General features: G+C 37.1%; 1 protein-coding gene and 2 pseudogenes across 1 annotated transcript in view; 2 read left to right on the top strand and 1 right to left on the bottom strand.

Moving 5' to 3' along the window:
• HSD17B4 (hydroxysteroid 17-beta dehydrogenase 4) overlaps positions 1–19,118 on the top strand; it is a 71,422-nt gene that overhangs the window by 5,996 nt on the left and 46,308 nt on the right. Inside the window, exons 2-7 of the mRNA XM_006081110.3 lie at positions 3,416–3,523; positions 5,358–5,417; positions 9,974–9,995; positions 10,101–10,147; positions 11,899–11,983; positions 13,178–13,365. Coding sequence (XP_006081172.1) covers positions 11,961–11,983; positions 13,178–13,365 — 211 coding nt within the window. The 5' untranslated portion in view covers positions 3,416–3,523; positions 5,358–5,417; positions 9,974–9,995; positions 10,101–10,147; positions 11,899–11,960. The remainder of the gene's footprint in view (positions 1–3,415; positions 3,524–5,357; positions 5,418–9,973; positions 9,996–10,100; positions 10,148–11,898; positions 11,984–13,177; positions 13,366–19,118) is intronic.
• Positions 6,513–7,552, bottom strand: LOC102425376 (annotated as a pseudogene).
• Positions 11,509–11,660, top strand: LOC111825602 (annotated as a pseudogene).

The following is a 19,118-nucleotide window of genomic DNA, read 5'->3' as shown; positions in this document are numbered from 1 at the left end:
TCCAGTTCTCGAGGAACTGAAGCAACTTTATTAGTCACACAATCCTATTTATACATAACACACTGAATAGGAGGTCTGTCAAGAGGAATGTATTCTTTGTTCCTCTTAATCTCTAAGGGAGGGACACAGCAGAAGGACAAGTTCTCAGTACAGCATATCTCAGTAAATAGTTACAGACTTCTAGGTAAGCCATGAAAGGCTGTCCTCATTCTACAAAGGTTGCTCTTATTCTACTGATAACCGCCATCCAAACAAGTGTGGGAAAACTGTGTGGGTAAGGGTCCCAGCCTTGCTAGCCCCTTCAGGTGCAAGGACCTTGCCAGCTTACATCTGGCCCCCAACACTTTGGAAATAAAAATAGTTTATAGATATGCCATTGGTAATAGATATAACTCATTTGTTGACAAACCCTTGAATTGAATAAATATATGAACGTGAATATGTGTAAAGATAGTTATAAAGCACTTTTCAAATATAAAGCATTTAATATTATTCCTCTTGATAATGTAGCCGCATTGAGCTACAGCAAAAAAAGAAGGAACTACTATAATAAATTGAAGCAGTAAAGTGAAACCATCAAGTAATATTAATGTTCAGATATTACCTCTCTCAACATTTTAATAAAGTAATTTATGATTTGCAACACATATAGCATGTAATTAAAATATTTTATAAATAAAGTACACTTAAAAATCTGTAAGAAGGATAAACACTCCAAAAAATGTGACTTAAACAAGCAAAACAGTAAGAAATATAAATGAAAATTTACAAATATATCACATTTTGGGATATTTTGATGGTTTCAATTGAAAATACTGTCCTTAACTATCATCATCTTATCATTTTTACTACCTATTTTAAAGCTATTTGTTTGAGTGAGGTGGTTGATTTATCATTTCCTCTATAGCTTCCCCAAACAAATAAGATTTCTTTTTAGTGGAAATAATTACCTTCTTTTCAGGATAAAAGAAACTTGCTTACAGCATTAGAAGAGCAGAGTAGCATTGTAGTAGGTCAGAGTTCTGGTCTGGATATTGCTATTTCATGCAGCCTTGGAGCCTAGGGCAAGTTGCCTAACCTTTCCTGAACTTTCCTCACCCGTGAAAGGAGGAACAACTCTTCATGCTAACCTCCTAAAAAGCTGTGTGGAGAGCAAATGCAGCAGTGTACATAATGGTTCTTTGAAAATGCCAAGTAGACACATACCAGTATAAGGTGATAATGGTATTTTTAAAAAATCATTATTATTATTATTATTTTAGCCATAAATTTAAGTGATAACAGTGTCACACATATGGATAGATTTCTCTTGTGAACAGTTGCAAAAAAATCTTAATATTGTTTCTATTCAAGCTCTTCAGCATGTAACCAGCTTTTCTAGTTAGGGTTGTGTAATTTAGCTCTGGTGACAGTGGGATGACTGAATGAGGTCAGTGCTAATTTAATGCTCTCAAATGTAGAGACTTATCTTGAATAAATCTGTTCTGATACTGTTTCACTGCACATTATTGGTCTCAATGCTTACCTGTGTGGTTGCACTTTGACCAATTTCCACTTGGGGGTGGTGTTTCATTGCACAATTGAACAATTCTTTAAATATCGCATTTGCCAATTTGCTTTTGAACTTTCCCTTGCTTAGTTAAAAAGGCTCTTAAAAGACTGTTAGCTTCATGTCTTAAAATCTTGATATTTTTTGCTAGTTGTTTTCGGTCATTTGCATGGAAATGAACAATTAATAGGAATTTAGTCTTGAATCTTACTACTGCTTTCTTTAAATCTCTTGAGGGATAATGTAAGCCTCTTTTTATTATTTTGTGCTCGTGGTTTTATTATTTTTTACATGCAGTAAGAATGGTAAGTCTATATTGTTAGAAAAAATATGTCCGAGTCCACATTTTGAAAAACATATTCCCTTAAAAAAAAGTTAATTAAAAACACATTTATTTAGCTAATTTTAAGTGTGGATAGGCATTTGCTTTTTCGCTGTATTATCTTTACCACCCAACACCACTTGCCACTCTCATTCCAAGCTACAAAAAGCAAACAAAACTAAACCATTCTTCAGAAGAAAAAGTATTTTCTTTTTTTTCAGATGTGGTAATCATCAACTAATATTAAAATACTTTAAAATTTAGTATATGCCATCATGCCATTTATTATTTAACCATTTGTACACCATAAGTGTCTATAGATGCAAGCGGTGGACTTTTTTAAATTAAATTCAAAATATCGTGGCGGTTAACTGTTTAATATTTTTTTATTATATTCCTAAGAAATCTTACAGATCATTTTGCAATGCACATTAATTTTTTGTCCCAAGTATTTTTCTTAAATTCTGTGTTTTTTTTTTAATATTTGGCATTGATCTATGTATCTTTTCGTTAGTTTTTGCATGTTATTTCATAAATTTTACCTTAAATTATTGTGTAAATTTACTTTATCTGGCCTTATTATTTAGTTATGTTGGCCTTTATTTACTTTATGCTAAATTTATGTTGCATTATGGTATTCATAGATTATAAACGCTTTAAGATGTACCATTCTTATTCATCTCTTGTTCTTCTGTAGATTTCCTTGCAAATAGTAAATGCTCAATTAACATTTATATCTATGTAATTGGATATAGGCAGATGTTATCTGGTAAGTGTGGTCAGTTAAAGATATAAAGACGGAGTCATAAATTAGTGACTGAACATGGTATAAATTAGTTCTGTATGTAATTTTGATTTTTTTAATAGTTTTATTTGCTTCATCATAGATTATGGCATAGTATATATATGAAAACTTATTAAGTTGCTTCTCTAATAGTTTAATATCATGTTTGTTCTTTATCACCATTTCTGTAAACAAAGGCTTTCTTCACATAGAGAAGATATTTCATAATGTATTTTTAACCTTTCTTTTTAAACTATGGTAAGAACACTTGATATGAGGTCTACCCTCTTAACAAATTTTTAAGTGTACATTAGTTCCCTTTTTTCATGGGTTTACTTCCTACAGTTTCAGTTACATGCTGTCAAACACCATCCGAAACTATTAAATGGAAAATCCCAGAAATAAACAAATGTCATTGTATATTTATTCTAAAAGTGATCTTTAGTTTTTCCCTATTCTTTCTTTTTTGCTAAAAGTGGGTTAAATCATGTTCTTTTTCTTTTTTTAAAAAACAAAAGGATTATACAATTACAATTTTATGACAAACCTGTTTAAATATTTTTATTGCCTTTTCATGTCTGTATTTAAAAACAAAAAGAGAGGCATGTTTTGAATATACCTCATGGTGTGTTCAGTAAGATGGGGGTAAGATAGGATGTAATTGGGCAGATGACTAAAGAAATATACTAATAATTTTATTTCAACTCAATACTTTGAAAGTCTAGAAATGATTCCATGTTTGTTTGTTTTTGCATTGCAGTGAATGATTTAGGAGGGGACTTCAAGGGAGTTGGTAAAGGCTCCTTAGCTGCCGATAAGGTTGTTGAAGAAATAAGAAGGAAAGGTGGAAAGGCAGTGGCCAACTATGGTATGGTATTTGAGAGAATTAGACTATTTTTAAATGTTTCCTACAGCTAATGCTATTGCACACATTGATAATCATTGAGCAAATATCTCTGCATTCCAGTGTAATTATGAAATTAGATTTTATCTAAGTCAGACAAAGTTATTTGGCTACATATTTTCTATCATATGTGAGAATTTTTAACTCTTTTGATATAGATTATTTTATGTCTACCTTTTCTATTGCTTACTTAATTTTTTTATTAATGAGCACATGATATAATCAATAAATTGTTGTAGATGTGTATATGAATATGTTCTTGTTCTTAAAAGACCTGTTTTAGCTAAAAGGTCTTATGTATTTCTATAGAATAACATTACATTTTTCTTTTGAAATTGTTTAAAAATTTAGAAAAAGTAATATCAAGTAAGAAGTGAAATGCCCCCTTTCTGTACTCAACCTCTATATTCCATTATTCACAAGTAATCTTGCTATATGTAACTTCTTATCTTTATAAATACTTGTGTCAAAGTTAGGCATTAAAGTGAAGCCACAAGAAAAACAGCAAATACAATCTTTACATTTGATGTATTGAGTCTAATAGTATTTGTAAGGAAACTTCTTAAATAGCTTTACTTTAAAAAGCTAGCACTTACTAATTTTTCTGCAAATTAAATTGTTTATATGGGCCAGGGATTAAATTAGATTACCAGTGACTTCATTTGGAAATTTCAGAGGAAAAGAAATAGGATATGATTTATTTTGAGAGTTTAAAGGAATAATGAAACAGACATTTTAGTATCTTCTTTCCACATAAGGGTCTAGAAAACTGTCTTCACCTTTTTTTTTTTTTAATTTAAATTTTGGTGTTTTAAAAACCTATTTTATAAAGATAAAAATTCCAGACCCTCCCCCACTCCCGCCCTAGTTTTGATATGCAACCTGTGTCAATCAGAATTCAGCTAGAAAAACCAAAGCCCCTTTAGGTTTTCCAGGTGTGAGGGTTTCAATACAGAGAATTAGAGGCTAACATAGCCATTGGAAGGGTTGAGGAAGTGCATGTCAGGGAAACTGTCCATGACCATCTCAGCCTGCAGCAGGTGGTAGATGTGCTGTTGGTTTTACTTCTCCTCACGTGATTGCCTGCCTCTGTAGGCTTCTACTTTTCCATGCTTTAGATGATATGCTTTAGATGATTATCTCTTTTTGACATAGCTAACTCAGGACTATATGTGACCTAGGAAAGGGACTGTGTTTCCTGGATCCTCCCCTGTGATTGCAGAGAATACAGAAAGAGGCAGTGGTGACAGTGAGTTGACAGCTGACCATTTGACACACAACTCTGGGGATATGAGCCCTTCCCCTCAGCTGATTAGCAGAAAACAATGAAACTACTATTTTTGCCAAGCTTTATTGCTTGTGTTTAGTATTAAAAAACAGGTTTATTTTCCACATGTAGTATATAGTGTTGAACATGCTTTTTCAATTTAAATGTGCACCTTCTTTTCTCCCTCCCTCTTTCCTTCCCCCTCCCCCTTTCTTTTCTCTCTCTAAAACAGTGGTTCTCAACCTTCTGGCCCTTTAAATACAGTTCCTCATGTTGTGACCCAACCATAAAATTATTTTCGTTGCTACTTCATAACTGTAATTTTGCTACTGTTATGAATCGTAATGTAAATATCTGATATGCAGGATGGTCTTAAGCGACCCCTGTGAAAGGGTCGTTCGACCGCCAAAGGGGTCGCGACCCACAGGTTGAGAACCGCTGCTCTAAAATAAATAAAAATTTTAAAAAAAGAGGTTAGAAATCATTTTGAGAGATACTACTGAAGTTTTGTACTAATTTCCCTTTCCTCAGATTCAGTGGAAGCAGGAGAGAAGCTTGTGAAGACAGCACTGGATGCTTTTGGAAGAATAGGTGATGTTTCTTTGCTTTTATGATACTAACAAGGCATGGGGTTTAGCAGTTTTATAGGGAAGGGCAGTCCTGATGCCTGACTGCATTTGAACAAAATAGTAGAGTTAGCTACCCCTTCCTGCCTCAAATCGTGGTGCTCTTTTCCTTACTAAAAAATGTCATTTGTGGCATTTATTTTTTCCAGAATAGAGCACTTTCATTTGCATTAAAAACCTGTTCAGGCAGATACCCTTTCTTCTCAGCGATTTTCTTACTTGTGTCTGGGAACTTGTCTGCTGCCTGTTGGTTGGCAGAAGTTGCTTCCCATATTATCTTGACATTTTTAAGCCAAACCTCTTTCTAAAATTACCAGACCATCCTTTGCCATTAAATTCTTGAGCTTTAGGTCCTTTACCATCCATTTGCTTTAAGTTGTCATATAATGAGTTTGCTTTTTCTCAAGTCACATTAGTGTCTGTAGCCATGCCTTTCTCACAGCAATCCTGCACTCCCATAAAAGCTGCATTTCAATACGAGATAAAAAGATATTCACGAAAAGCACAAAGTTTTCATGACTGTGGGTGTAGCTGCAGTGATGGCTTCATGAATTTCTTTTTTTGTTTATAATGGTCTTTATGCTGGATTCATTTATCTAGAAATGCAGGCAACCCCAGTTAGAGCTCTCAATCTATGGTACATGTTAAGTAATTCAACTTTTTTTTTTTTAAATTTAAGACAAGGAATACTTTTTTCAAACCCATCAGAGAAATGGACAGGTTGGGACTGCAACAAAGCTTCGTGTTTTTTAAAGCCTAGGCCAGTTATTGTATATGAGAGTATGCACTGCTACATCCAACAACTGAACAGACCATAACTTTTCAAAGTTTAAAAACAGATCCAGAGACAGAGAAGCATCGATCAGACTGCCAAACCCCAGAGGGAAGGTAGGGGAGGGTGGAGGTAAGGGGGAAGGATCAACCAGAGGACTTATATGCACGCATATAAGCCTAACTAATGGACACAGACAACAGGGGGGTGAGGGCATGAGTTGGGGAGGTCGGGGGCGGGGGGGTTATGGTCGGATAAGGATATATATGTAATACCTTAATTAATAAAGAAATTAAAAAAATAGAATAAGCTTCCCTGTAAAAGCAGCACTGTTGTGACATTTTAACTTTATTCTTCTCCTTCTTCCTCACCCTCTCCTTCAACAGAATCCACACCAACCTTCTCATAATCCCTCTCAAAGGCAGCCATGTCCTCATGGGCCTCAGAAAGCTCTCCTTCCTCCATGCCCTCACCCACGCACGTACCAGTGAACAAAGGCACGCTTGGCATACATCAGGTCAAACTTGTCCAGGCGACCCAGGCCTCAGCAGTACCTGTGGTATTGCTCAGCGTGAACACAGCTCGCTGTACGTTGGCCAGGTTTCCACCTGATACCACAGTGGGAGGCTGGTAATTAATGCCAACTTTGAAGCGAGTGGGGCACCAGTCCACACACTGGATGATCAGCTTCGTCTTGATGGTGGCAGTGGCAGCACTGACATCTCTGGGAATCATGTCACCTCTGTACAACAGGCAGCAAGCCATGTATTTACCGTGGTGAGGGTCACATTTCACCACCTGGATGGCTGGCTCAAAGCACACATTGGTGATCTCTGCCACAGACGGCTGTTCTTGATGGGCTTTCTCAGCAGAGATTTCGGGCATAAGTGGCCAGAGGGAAGTGGATGCAAGGATAGTGCATTGGGTTGGTCTGGAGTTCTGCCAGATCAACATTCAGGGGTCCATCAAATCATCGGGAAGCATGCCTGACCGTCATGGCTCAGTGGTTGAGCATCGACCTATCAACCAGGAGGTCATGGTTCGATTCTCAGTCAGGGCATGTGCCTGGGTTGTGGATTCGATCCCCAGCAGGGGGATGTGTGTGCAGGAAGCAGTCAATCAATGATTCACTCTCATCATTGATGTTTCTATCTCTCTCTCCCTCTCGCTTCCTCTCTGAAATCAATAAAAATATATTTTTTAAAAAATCTGAGGGATTTAGTGATGGAAGACACAATTTGACCTATTACCCTATTCTGGTTAGTATAGGTTGGGCGCTCAATATCAAGTTTTCTACAAGAGATGTAGATGTTCTCATTGTCAACCATGAAGGCATAGTGCTCTAGGGTGGTGTGGGTGATGAGGATGGAGGAGTAGGGCTAACTTCAGCTGTGGAAACCTGGGGGGCTGAGTAAATGGAGAACGCCTGCTTGTCACTTGGCATCTGGTCATGTTACAGTCCCAACCTGTTCTAGTAGAGCTCCTAGCAGGCATTGCCCATCTGGACACCAGCCTGGCCAACGTGGATGGAGATGCACTCACATGTGGTTGCTGCTTTGCGGACAGGAAGAGGAGAGGTTGTTGCTTTTTACAGCAAGGCTCTTAGGCAGTTGATGTAAGAGAACTGGCTCAACTTTTTCTTATAATGTCATGACTTTTCGCTGCTGCTTGGGAGCATTTCCAGCACCACTAGTGAGTGGCACTTCATATTGCACCAAAAAATGAAAACATTATTTTTTGCTGCTATACACAATTTGCTGAAGAGAGGAACTTCTCATGAGGAGCGATTAGCATCACATGGCATTTGTTTTTGGTAATCCTCTCCCGAGGATATTTTCTCATTGATTTTTAGAGAGAGCGGAAGGGAGGGGGAGAGGCAGAGAGAGAGAGAAACATCGATGTGAGAGAGACACAGCTCTTGGTTGTCTCCCACACACACCCTGATCAGGGCCAGGGGAATCGAGCCTGCAACCAAAGTATGTGTCCTTGACAGGAATCAAACCCAGGACCCTTCAGTCTGCTGACTGATGTTCTATCCACTGAGCCAAACTGCATAAGGTTCACATGGCATTTTAATTGGATACTTGCAACACTTGGTCTCATTGCAAGGTGGCTAGAAAATTATCACAATAGTACTGTATATAATACAGTTAACTTTATGCATTTATTTAATTGTGCATCCTTACAATTGTTTACTTTTCTCTACTGTGAATGGTACCACATATGATCTGTGTTTGCACGTTTTTATAAACTTTAACTTTTTGTAGTAGACTTGTATATATTTTATGATAATAAATGATAAAATAGACTACTGGTATCTACATATATTTTATGTATTCATGACATACATAATTTTTCTTAAGTTTTGAAAAAATATTTCTAGAGTTTGTGGTTTGTCTGCAAGTTTTTCACATCATTGCAAATCTCTAAAAATTTTTCTGATATATTTATGAAAATAAAAATACATATAAGTGGACCCATGCATTTCAAACCCCTGTTGTTCAGTAGTCAACTATATAATAAAAAATCTCATTTTTAAAGAAGCATTTCCAATATGTCATTTAGTCAACCGTTCTCTAGATAATCTTCCTGGTTTAGTTCCACACATCTATAATAATAAAAGTGTAATATGCTAATTAGACCGGACAGCCAAACGACCTTCCAGACGACCTTCCGGATGAAGCCGAAGCTGTGAGGGCTGAAGCTGTGAGGGCTGAGTCCCTTGCACGAATTTTGTGCATCGGGCCTCTAGTCTATATATATAAAAGCCTTTCCAGTCGCTATGATCCTCACTGACCACCAGGAGGCAGATGCTCAATGCAGGAGCTGCTCCCTGGTGGTCAGTGCACTCCCACAGCCAACCTCCCCTGGTTCCTCCCCATGGCCGGCCAGCCCCAATCGGCCCTGATGGGGGGCGGGCGGTGGCCAACCTCCCTCGGCCCCTTCCCCTGGCCCGGCTAGTCAACCTCCGTGGCCCTCCCCCCGCCCGGCTGGCCCAGCCCCAATGGGCCCCGATTGCTGGCCAGGCCGAGGGCCTCTAGTTTTTAGTAAAAACTAGAGGTTGATTATTGAATTCTAGAGAGAAACATTATTGCAAACTAGCCCAATATGTTTACAATCTGGAAAATATTATTTTTTTTTGTAATTTGAACTTACTCCTTTGTTTTTCCTGTCAAGCATATTTGTTTTTCTAGTCATGTTTGGTTGAGCTCATAAGAGACATGTTCACATATAGTGACAGAGGGATCAAGACCACAAAGGTGGGAAGTCATAGGTGAAAATAGTTACATGATGGTGGTTCACTTTAAATTGTATGATTTCTTTTCATAAGAGGAATACTAATACAATTATGTGTTAAGATTTTTAAAATTCTTTATTGTTTAAAGTATTGGTTTTCTTTCTGGGCTTTTGATTTTTGAGTGGCAAGGAAAAACCTTTTCAGTTTTTAACTTTCTGAGTGAATTTTGTGGTTAAATGAGGAATGGCTTGTGGTTACCCCTGAATCCTAAGAACCTGAGTTGTGCAATAGCTAATTATATAAATAAGATGATATAATTTCGGCAGAATGTAGAGGTGGAAATATTTAGATATGTAAGTTTGAGAGCAAAGCCCTGATTCAACGTGATACTGGCTGTGGTTTTGTGAATAGATTTTTTTTTCTTTACGTATAAAGTTTTGTTCTGATAGCACTCTTTACCAATTAATATGCTTGCTTATATATTTGTGACCTGGATCTTTTTATATTGCAGATGTTGTGGTTAACAATGCTGGGTGAGTATTTATTTTTTTCATTTTTAGTAATGTGCATACAAAGTTTTTTTATTTTTAACTATATACTTCTTCTGCACACTAACCAATATAATATCAATTTTTTAGAATTCTGAGGGACCGTTCCTTTAGTAGAATAAGTGATGAAGACTGGGGTAAGTTGTTTTTAATATATGTCTCTGGAATACTAGTATACCTGTCCATTTAGCCTTTTAATATTTGATAAATTTCTACATTTAAGAAAAAACTTGCTTTTATCTACTTCTGCTAATGTAAGTAATGCATAAGCTTTATAACTGAAAATGATGAACACTTGGAAATAGCTGATTTTTTTAAACATTTGAGAAATTTTAAAAAATTTAAATCAATTGTCAGAAGTTATTCAAAAGGATTTTGTGCCTGTTGATTTGTTTTTCCCTTGAGAGGTTGTCAGCATTTCCTAGCAGTATTAACTCTTTCTAACAGCCTGCAACATGCTTCTCTGGCTGTGTGATTCTTATTTCAAGAGCAAGAGCAGGATATGGAAGGTAGCCCGGGGCACTAAAAATGATGGAAATCTTAGTAATGGGTGGGAAAACCTAGATGTAAGTTTGAAGCTTCTAATAAGTAGGAAAATTTTCCATTAGGAAAGATTGAGTTTAGATAATGAACAAATCAGTTAGGAAAAAAATGTTTTTCTGTTCACTCTTCTTTGCCCTTGCTTTCATTGGCTATCAGAACTAAAACAAGCAGTGGTGGCTGAGACAGTGACAGGCATGATAACTGAGATGAATTCTCTCATCATTTGTAGTGTGTGCTCCTGAGGAATATGGCCACAAATTCTGTTAGAAGAAGCAAAATATATCTTTGTGACTTAGAGTGAAGCAAAGAAGGGCTTTTAGTTTCCTCTTCCCTTATAGGAATTGGAGTAAAAAAGAAGCGAAGATAAGATTTGTTGGCAAAGGGGGTTTATGTTGGCACTTTCTTTTCAGCTCTTGTTGAACTGGGATGTTTCCTCCTCTGGTTTCATCCTCAGCTCACCATCCTAACTACTACCTCCCTACCCCCTTTAAGTTTCTTTTTTTCACTCTTACATTATTCTTCTAACATATACATGAAAACATTTGATGAGACCCCCAGATTGAAACAAAAATAAGTAAGAATGGTTAAAAACTTAATAATTAAAATATCAAATTATATCTAAATAAATTGAGTTAAAAATTAAATCTACAGGTTTTTGTCTATCTGAACCATTCCCCAGGTTGTCTATTCATTAGATTAGCATTCTTTCTCACTTCCTCTGCCCTCCCTCTTTTCTCTCATTTTCTACCCCCCAACCCCCCAATTCTCTCTAACTCATTTATAAACCCTGGGAAAAATAGGGATATATACTGAGCATTTTGTAAACATTTCTTAATGATGAACTGTGTGGTTTGTGATTATGCTTTAACTAATGTTTGTGTCGAGTCCCAACTATATATGTAAAGTTAGTGATTTTTTATATAAAGTAGGCATAAATTAAAGATGGCATTGTACCATACTTACCTGTCATGGGAAATACCATGATCACCAAGGTGTTTTTCCCAGGGGGAGCCTTATCCATTGCATTCTGCAGATGCTGACCCCTGCGATTTTCCCAAATGTGGGAAATTAGACTGCATAATTTGTGGTAGTGGAGGACTGCCTTCTCGCTCACTAGATGTCATTGTATTTAGATATGTACAGGGTTTCAGTAATTTTATAAGTGATAGGCAAAACAGGTATGATTGGTTTTTCCTAACTGGAACAAAGGCAAAAATATTTACTCACTTGATTTTGAATGCTAGGTTTAAAATGAGTTTATAAGTAAATCATTGCTTATGTTGATTCTGAGACATCTATTGGAATTTTTGACAAAATATATACTAAAAATAATTTCTTGTTTTAGATTTAATCCATAAAGTTCATTTGCGGGGCTCATTCCAAGTGACCCGGGCAGCATGGGATCACATGAAGAAACAGAAATTTGGAAGGTAGAGTTGCATATGCTTTCCAGGGGGATTAGAAATGTGTGTGGGTTCTTGTGTAGAGGGAATGATAATTGCTTTGATATTGAGGAAAACATCGTCATATATGTGTGGGCTTTTTAGGTGTAGTTTTGGCACATACCCTCTCATTAAATTGATCATTTAGTTATAGATTAGCTGAGCTGGACAGCTTTATGTATTTTTTTCACTTCCTACTTTTCATTATTAATGATTTTTCTGCTGTGCTGATATTTTAGCCATGTAAACATTCAGGACTTACCTGTACTTTATTCTCTAACCAAAATATCATTTTGTGTATCCAGTGACTAACTCGGGAGAAATGAGTGGCTGTTTCCTGTTAGTTGGTACTTGTGAGACATGAGATAGTCTTTATAAACTGTTTAGGAACTCTACAACTCTCATAGTTGCATCTCTGTGAGTACTCAGAACGTGGTAGAGCTAGTAAATGTGTCAGATTGGGTGAGATGATGAGATGGCATTGTTTTAATATGAGGCATTTAATGTTATCCAGAAAGGGAGAGGGTCAAAGTGGTGAGTACTGAAGAATTAGAACTGCTTTATCTAATATTTCTTACTAAAATTTTAACATATGTATTGCCAGTTTATTTTATGTTTATAAATATTTATTGTTGTTTTTAATAGATAATGAATGAACATTCTTATAATTGAATTTATTTGGTTCTAAACAGGGATTCTTTTTAAAACAGTTAAATCTTATAGTTGAAGTTTGAGAGATTATTTTTATTATTATTATTATCATTATCATTTATTTTTAATTTTATTTATTGATTTTAGATAGTGAAAGGGAAGGAAGGAAGGAGAGAGAGAAACAGTGAGAGAGAGAGAGAGAGAGAGAGAGAGAGAGAGAGAGAGAGAAACATTGTTTTGCTGTTTGACTTATTTATGCATTCATTGGTTGTTTCTTATATGTGCCCTGACTGGGGCAACCTTAGCATATTAGGATGGTGCTCTAACCAACTCAGCTACCTGTCCAGGGCCGAGATTAATTTTATTATTAATATTGTTTTAGGTATATGAATCATGATTGTAAGAATCTAATGGCAATATACAGAGTTGTTTTTGACAGGTGTAATAGTACTGAAAAGAACAAAAGACATACAGTTGTAGCATTATAAAATCATAGCAAAGATGATATTGGGGGATTGATTTTCCTTTTAGGATAATTATGACTTCATCGGCTTCAGGAATATATGGCAACTTTGGCCAGGCAAATTATAGTGCTGCAAAGCTGGGTCTTCTGGGCCTTGCAAATACTCTTGCAATTGAAGGCCAGAAAAACAACATTCATTGTAATACTATTGCCCCTACTGCTGGATCACGGATGACCAAGACTGTCATGCCTGAAGGTAAGTAGCTTAGATTTTTCAGTGCTGTTACCCACAAATCTGTGTGAAGTGAGCTTTGCAAAAGTATTTAATTTTCTGAATAGTTAAAAAATTATTTTCCTATAGTTTAAAATAGCATTATGTATAATGTGTGTTCATTACAAAAATTTTAGGAAAGCACAAGAGAAGGATTAAAAAATGAGCCATAATTCTACCACACTGAGACACACTTTCATTCTTTTTCTCTGCGTAGATATATACATAAATATATAAATATATACATAATACATAAATATATTTTTTACAGAATGTGGTAATAGCATTCTTACTGTTTTATAATAATAATAATTTTAAAAAATAATTAATAGACCATTGAACTATTGGTTGTTTAGTAGCATGTTGTTTAGTCTCCATGTGTTTGTATTTTTTCTAGATTTTTCTTGTAATTGATTTCTAGTTCCATGCTGTTGTCAGAAAAGGCACTTGATATGATTTCAGTATTCTTTAATTTAAGACTTGTTTTGTGGCCAAATGTGACATATCCTGGAGAATGTCCCATTTGTATTTGAAAAGACTGTATTCTGCAGTATTGGGATGAAAGGTTCTATAATATCTATTAAGGCCATCTGATATAATATGTCGTTTAAGGACAGTGCTTCCTTATTGGTTTAGTGGTGATGAACTTCTTTAGTTTTAGCTTCTCTGGGAAACACTCCTCCAATTCTGATTGATAACCTTGCCCCATAGCATATTCTGGGATGTAAGTTTTTCCTTGTCATCATTTTAAATATCCCTTCTGGCCTATAAAGTTTCTACTGAAAAATCAGTTGATAGTCTTATGGGGTTTCCCTTGAATGTGACAAGTCAGTTTTCTCTTGCTACCTCTAAAATTCTCTCTCTGTCTTTTAACTTTTACCATCTTTATTATAAACTAGAGGCCCATTGCACGAAGATTCACACAATAGGCCTTCCTTCCCCTTGCTGCCGGCACCGGTTTTCCTCCGGCACCCGGGACCCAGGCCTTTGGTCCAGCCACAGCAGAGAAGCCAAGCCTTGAGGTTAGGCTTCTCCTTTCCGGCCGCAGCGAGGCTTGGCTTCTCCCCTCTGTCCACAGTGAGGCTTGGCTTCTCCGCTGCGACCGCAGCAGAGAAGCCAAGCCTCTTCAGTCTTCAGTCTTCACTCCAGCCAGAGCCTTCAGTCTTTGCTCTGTGCCTGCGTATGCAAATTAACCCACCATCTTTGTTGGGTTAATTTGCATACTCATCCTGATTGGCTGGTGGGCATAGCAGAGTGACAAACAATTTACATATTTCTCTTTTATTAGTGTAGATGTCTTGGAATAGATTTCTTTAGGTTCATGTTGTTTAGGACTCTCTGAACCCGGATGTCTGTTTTCTTCTCCAGATTAGGGAAGTTTTCAACGACTATTTCTTCAAATGAGTTTTCTTCCCCTTTCTCTTGCCCACTTCTGGGATCCCTATAATGTGAGTGTTAGTATGCTTGATGTTGTTCTAGAGGTCCCTTAAACTATCTTTATTATTTTTTTTCTTTTTGATGCTCTGATGGAATGATTTCCACTATTATGTCTTTTAGATTGCTGATCTGTTCTTCCATACCAACCACTCTGTTGTTAATTCCCTCTAGTTTACTTTTTATTTCAGTTACATTCTTCTGCTCTGATTGCTTTTTTCTTGTGTGTGTGTTTTTTTCCTTTGTTGAAGTTCTCCCTGTGTTCTTTCATTCTTCTCCTGAGTTCAGTGAGTATCTTTATGACTATTACTTTGAACTTTTTATCAGGTAAATTACTTATGTTTGTTTAATTAGTGTTTCTGTTTTATTTTGTTCTTTTGTTTGGAGTGTATTTCTATATCTCCCCATTTTGTTTGACTTTCTGTATTTGTTTCTATGAATTAGGCAACACAGCCACTTCTTCCAGTCTTGAAGGAGCAGCCTTGCATAGGAGCGTATTGATTGTGTGTGCCAGGTGGTTTTGGCAGGCTGGCTAGAACTGGAACAGGCGTAGTTCTGAGGCATCCCAGGACATGCTCTGTCAAGGCCATTTTGGTGGAATGACTGGAGCTGGAGCAGGTGTGGGTTGGAGTGTCCTGGGGCACTGCCATGCTGGGGCTGCCTTGGTGGGATGGCTGGAGCTACCATGGGTGTGGGCCTGGAGGTCCTGGGGGGCACTGTGTTTTGGTTGTCTTGGCAGAATGGCTGGAGCTAGGGTATGTACTGCTGGTGCTGCCTTGGTGGGACAGATAGATATGGAGGAGGCATGGGCTGGGGGTGACCTAGGGTATGACTCACCAGTTCTACCCTGGCAGGGCAGTTGGATTGCATGCAGGTTTGGGGGGTCCCAGGACACTCTTCACTGGAGCCACCTTTGGGGGATGGTTGGTGCTGGCATGAGCCAGGGACTCAGGGACATGGAATGGCCATGGCAGGCCAGCTAGAGTGCCTGCACTGTGCTCTCACCCCTGCTATTAAGGTGGAGGGGGTAACATAAAAATGATGCTCTTTGCTACCTCTGATCCTGGAGAGAGTTCCAGCATTCCCCACCCCTGTGGCAGGCACTCTAGGGTTTGTAAATGGATTTCCTCACATATAGGCTAGGTGCCCTTTAGACTGCTGTTTTCTCGCTGTGCCCCAGGGCAGGTGGTCTGCATGCGGGCCGCTCAGTGATATTCCTATTGCAGGCCACTGTGTTGGGGATGGGTCCCCTCATTACCACGTCTCCGTATCGCCTACCCTTCTCTGTCTGGTCCCTATGCCATTTGTTGTGCAGAAGCTGCTCAGTCAGCCCCAAGTGTCTCTTCAGGAGAAATTTCTCTGTGTGTAGGGTATATTTGGTGTGTTAGTGGGAGGAAGTGAGTTAAAGATCTTTCTATGTCATTATCTTGCAACCCTATTTTGGTTTTTATTACCTTTTTTAATAGCTTAGAAAAAGCTGAAAATTAATTTTGCACAGATATTTCTTCTCTCCCTCTGAAATATCCACTTACAGGCTATTATAAGAATTATTTGTTAAAAAACCAGATGTTATAAGTAATGTGTGCAGACATTTGCAGTTTTTTTCTATTTGAAATATATTTGATAAATGGAAAGAAATGTATGTAACTTACATGTTTCTTACATGAAATAAAACATAATCCTAGAACAGTGATGGCGAACCTATGACACGTGTGTCAGAGGTGACACGCGAACTCATTTTTTTGGTTGATTTTTCTTTGTTAAATGGCATTTAAATATATAAAATAAATATCAAAAATATAAATCTTTGTTTTACTATGGTTGCAAATATCAAAAAATTTCTATATGTGACACGGCACCAGAGTTAAGTTAGGGTTTTTCAAAATGCTGACACGCCGAGCTCAAAAGGTTCGTCATCACTGTCCTAGAATGAATAGCCATGAACTAACTTCCCAAGTTATATTAGTTATTTACTGTTCTGTGATAAATTATTCCAACATTTAGTAGACTAAAACAATAAACATTTATTATCTCCCACAGTTTCTGGGATCAGGAGTTTTCAGTGGCTTAGCTGGGAAGTTTTGGGGTTTAATGAAGATGTTTTCTGTAATGATATTTAATGAAGATATTTTCTGGGACTCTGGTCCTTTGAAATCTTGTCTGGGTCAGAGCATCCACTTCCAAGCTCATACATGCACATGACAGTTAGCAGGAGGCCTCAGTTTCTCATAATGTGGTTTTCTCCATAGGACTACTCTTGGTAGGGCAGCTGACGTCCCCCAGAGCTAATAATTTGAAAAAGAGAAACAGCCATCAGACAGAAGTTGCAGTATCTTTTAATTTCAGAAGTGCCCTATTCTAGTGGTCACAGAGAGCAATCCTGGTACATTGTGGGAAGGGGTGAATAAGAGGAGATGGGGAATCACTGGGGCCATTTTGAAGACTAGCTGTCATGCAACCTCTAAATCGGGGCATTACCAGTAACTTAAATCTATGTTTGTTATTCTTTCATCCCAACCCTCTTGCTTCCCCAAGATGTAATAACTTAAAGAAAATGATTGGTTTTCATTTCTGTACCATTTTTCTTTAAAAAATACTAAACCATTTAAATATTAATTAAATTTAAAAAATAATAAATACGTGGCTAAAAACTATTTGGTTTGCTTGTTTTGATATTCATAAAATTGTAATATACTGTATTTTTTGGGGGATTGCACAATGTTATATTTCTAGCATTAATTTATATTATTTATAGCTGTAGTTCACTCATTTATATAATAGTTCTGTAATAGTCCATTATGTGAATTTATCTAATTCTTATTAGTGGACATCTGGGTTTGTTTCCAGTTTCCGTTCTTGTTCATGTGTCCAGAGTCACACAGCAAGGATATTTCTAGGTTGTGTACTTAGAAGTAAAATGGCTGAGTTATGGAATATACTAATGCTAAACTTCACATAATGCTAAATAATTTTCAAATGGGTTAAGCCAATATAACATTCATCAGTGGTTACAGAGTTCTCACTGACCTATGGTTGGATTGGGGTTTTCCAGTATCACCCCAGGCTCCATAATTCTCTAGAAGAATTCACAGAACTCAGCAAAGCTGTTGTGCTCATGGTTGTGGTTTTTTATAGTGAAATATACAAGTTAAAATCAGCTAGGGGGAAAGGCATACAGAGTGAAATTCATGAGAAACCAGGATGGAATCTGTAAAATGTTGCCAGCCAGGGAAGCCCTCCTGAGCCTTGGTGTCCAGGCTTTTTATTGGAAGTCAGTCATGTAAGCAAGCAGCTCCTGTGTGATTTACCTCAGCCACTCAGACTCCATCCCCTCAGAGCAAAAAGACTTCTCCGTACGTCACATCCTTAGCATAAACCATCTGATCAAACTGGTTCAGCATGGCCCAGGGACTCACTCTTACTAGGCCGCATATTCCAAAGGCTCAGAGCTCACCCCTCAGGAGCTGGTCAAGCTCCAGTCCTGAAGACAGACCTTTCTTAGGATTGTGCAAAGTTTAAGCAACCCTGACCTGCTGAGTTAACCCTTCCCTATGCCTGGTCCTTCCCCAAAACTTGGCATTGTTTGTATGTGTCAGTCTAGTGAGTATAAAATTGTATCTCATTGTGATATTCTCAGGAATTTCACTTACCTCCTTCATCCTGTTTTTTGTTCATAAAATCGGGCTTAATAAGATGCTAGCTAACGTTGGAGTTTGGAATGTATTTTGAGTACTGGAAAGCAAGAATATTTACTTAAATTATTAGTGACAATATGTGAAACAAAATGCAAGTCAGAAGTATTCTTCCTATATGACATGCTCTTTTCTCTTTTTTTTTTTTTTATCACCTAAGATAATAGATGGTGAGTTGGATTTCATTAATGTGTTAATTGTTGCATTCAATACTATAAAGTTAGTCAACGCAAACATCTGTATAGGTTAAGAATTTGTTTTGTCATGTCATTTAAGAAGTTGGATTCTCCCTTTGGTTTTCTCCTTGTGCTTATAACAGAGAGTTGAGAACAGTGTACCATTGGATTTTTTACATACTTGAGAACTTTTAGAGGCTATGAAATGAAAAGTTTTTGGAGCTGTTCTTTAATTTATAGAGACTGGAAATGTCATCTTTGTTACTTTAGCATATTAATATAAAATTATATTTCATAATTTCACAATTAAAATGTGCAATTATTTTATTCTTTAAAGATTATAAAGTATACTAGAGGCCCGGTGCACAAAAATTTGTGCACTTGGGGGGGGGGTCCCTCAGCCCGGCCTGTGCTCTCTTGCAGTCTGGACCCCTCA

The sequence above is a fragment of the Myotis lucifugus genome, unplaced genomic scaffold, assembly GCF_000147115.1.
Source record: "Myotis lucifugus unplaced genomic scaffold, Myoluc2.0 scaffold_0, whole genome shotgun sequence".
Lineage (NCBI taxonomy): Eukaryota > Metazoa > Chordata > Mammalia > Chiroptera > Vespertilionidae > Myotis > Myotis lucifugus.
This window is presented reverse-complemented; position numbering and strand designations above follow the sequence as displayed.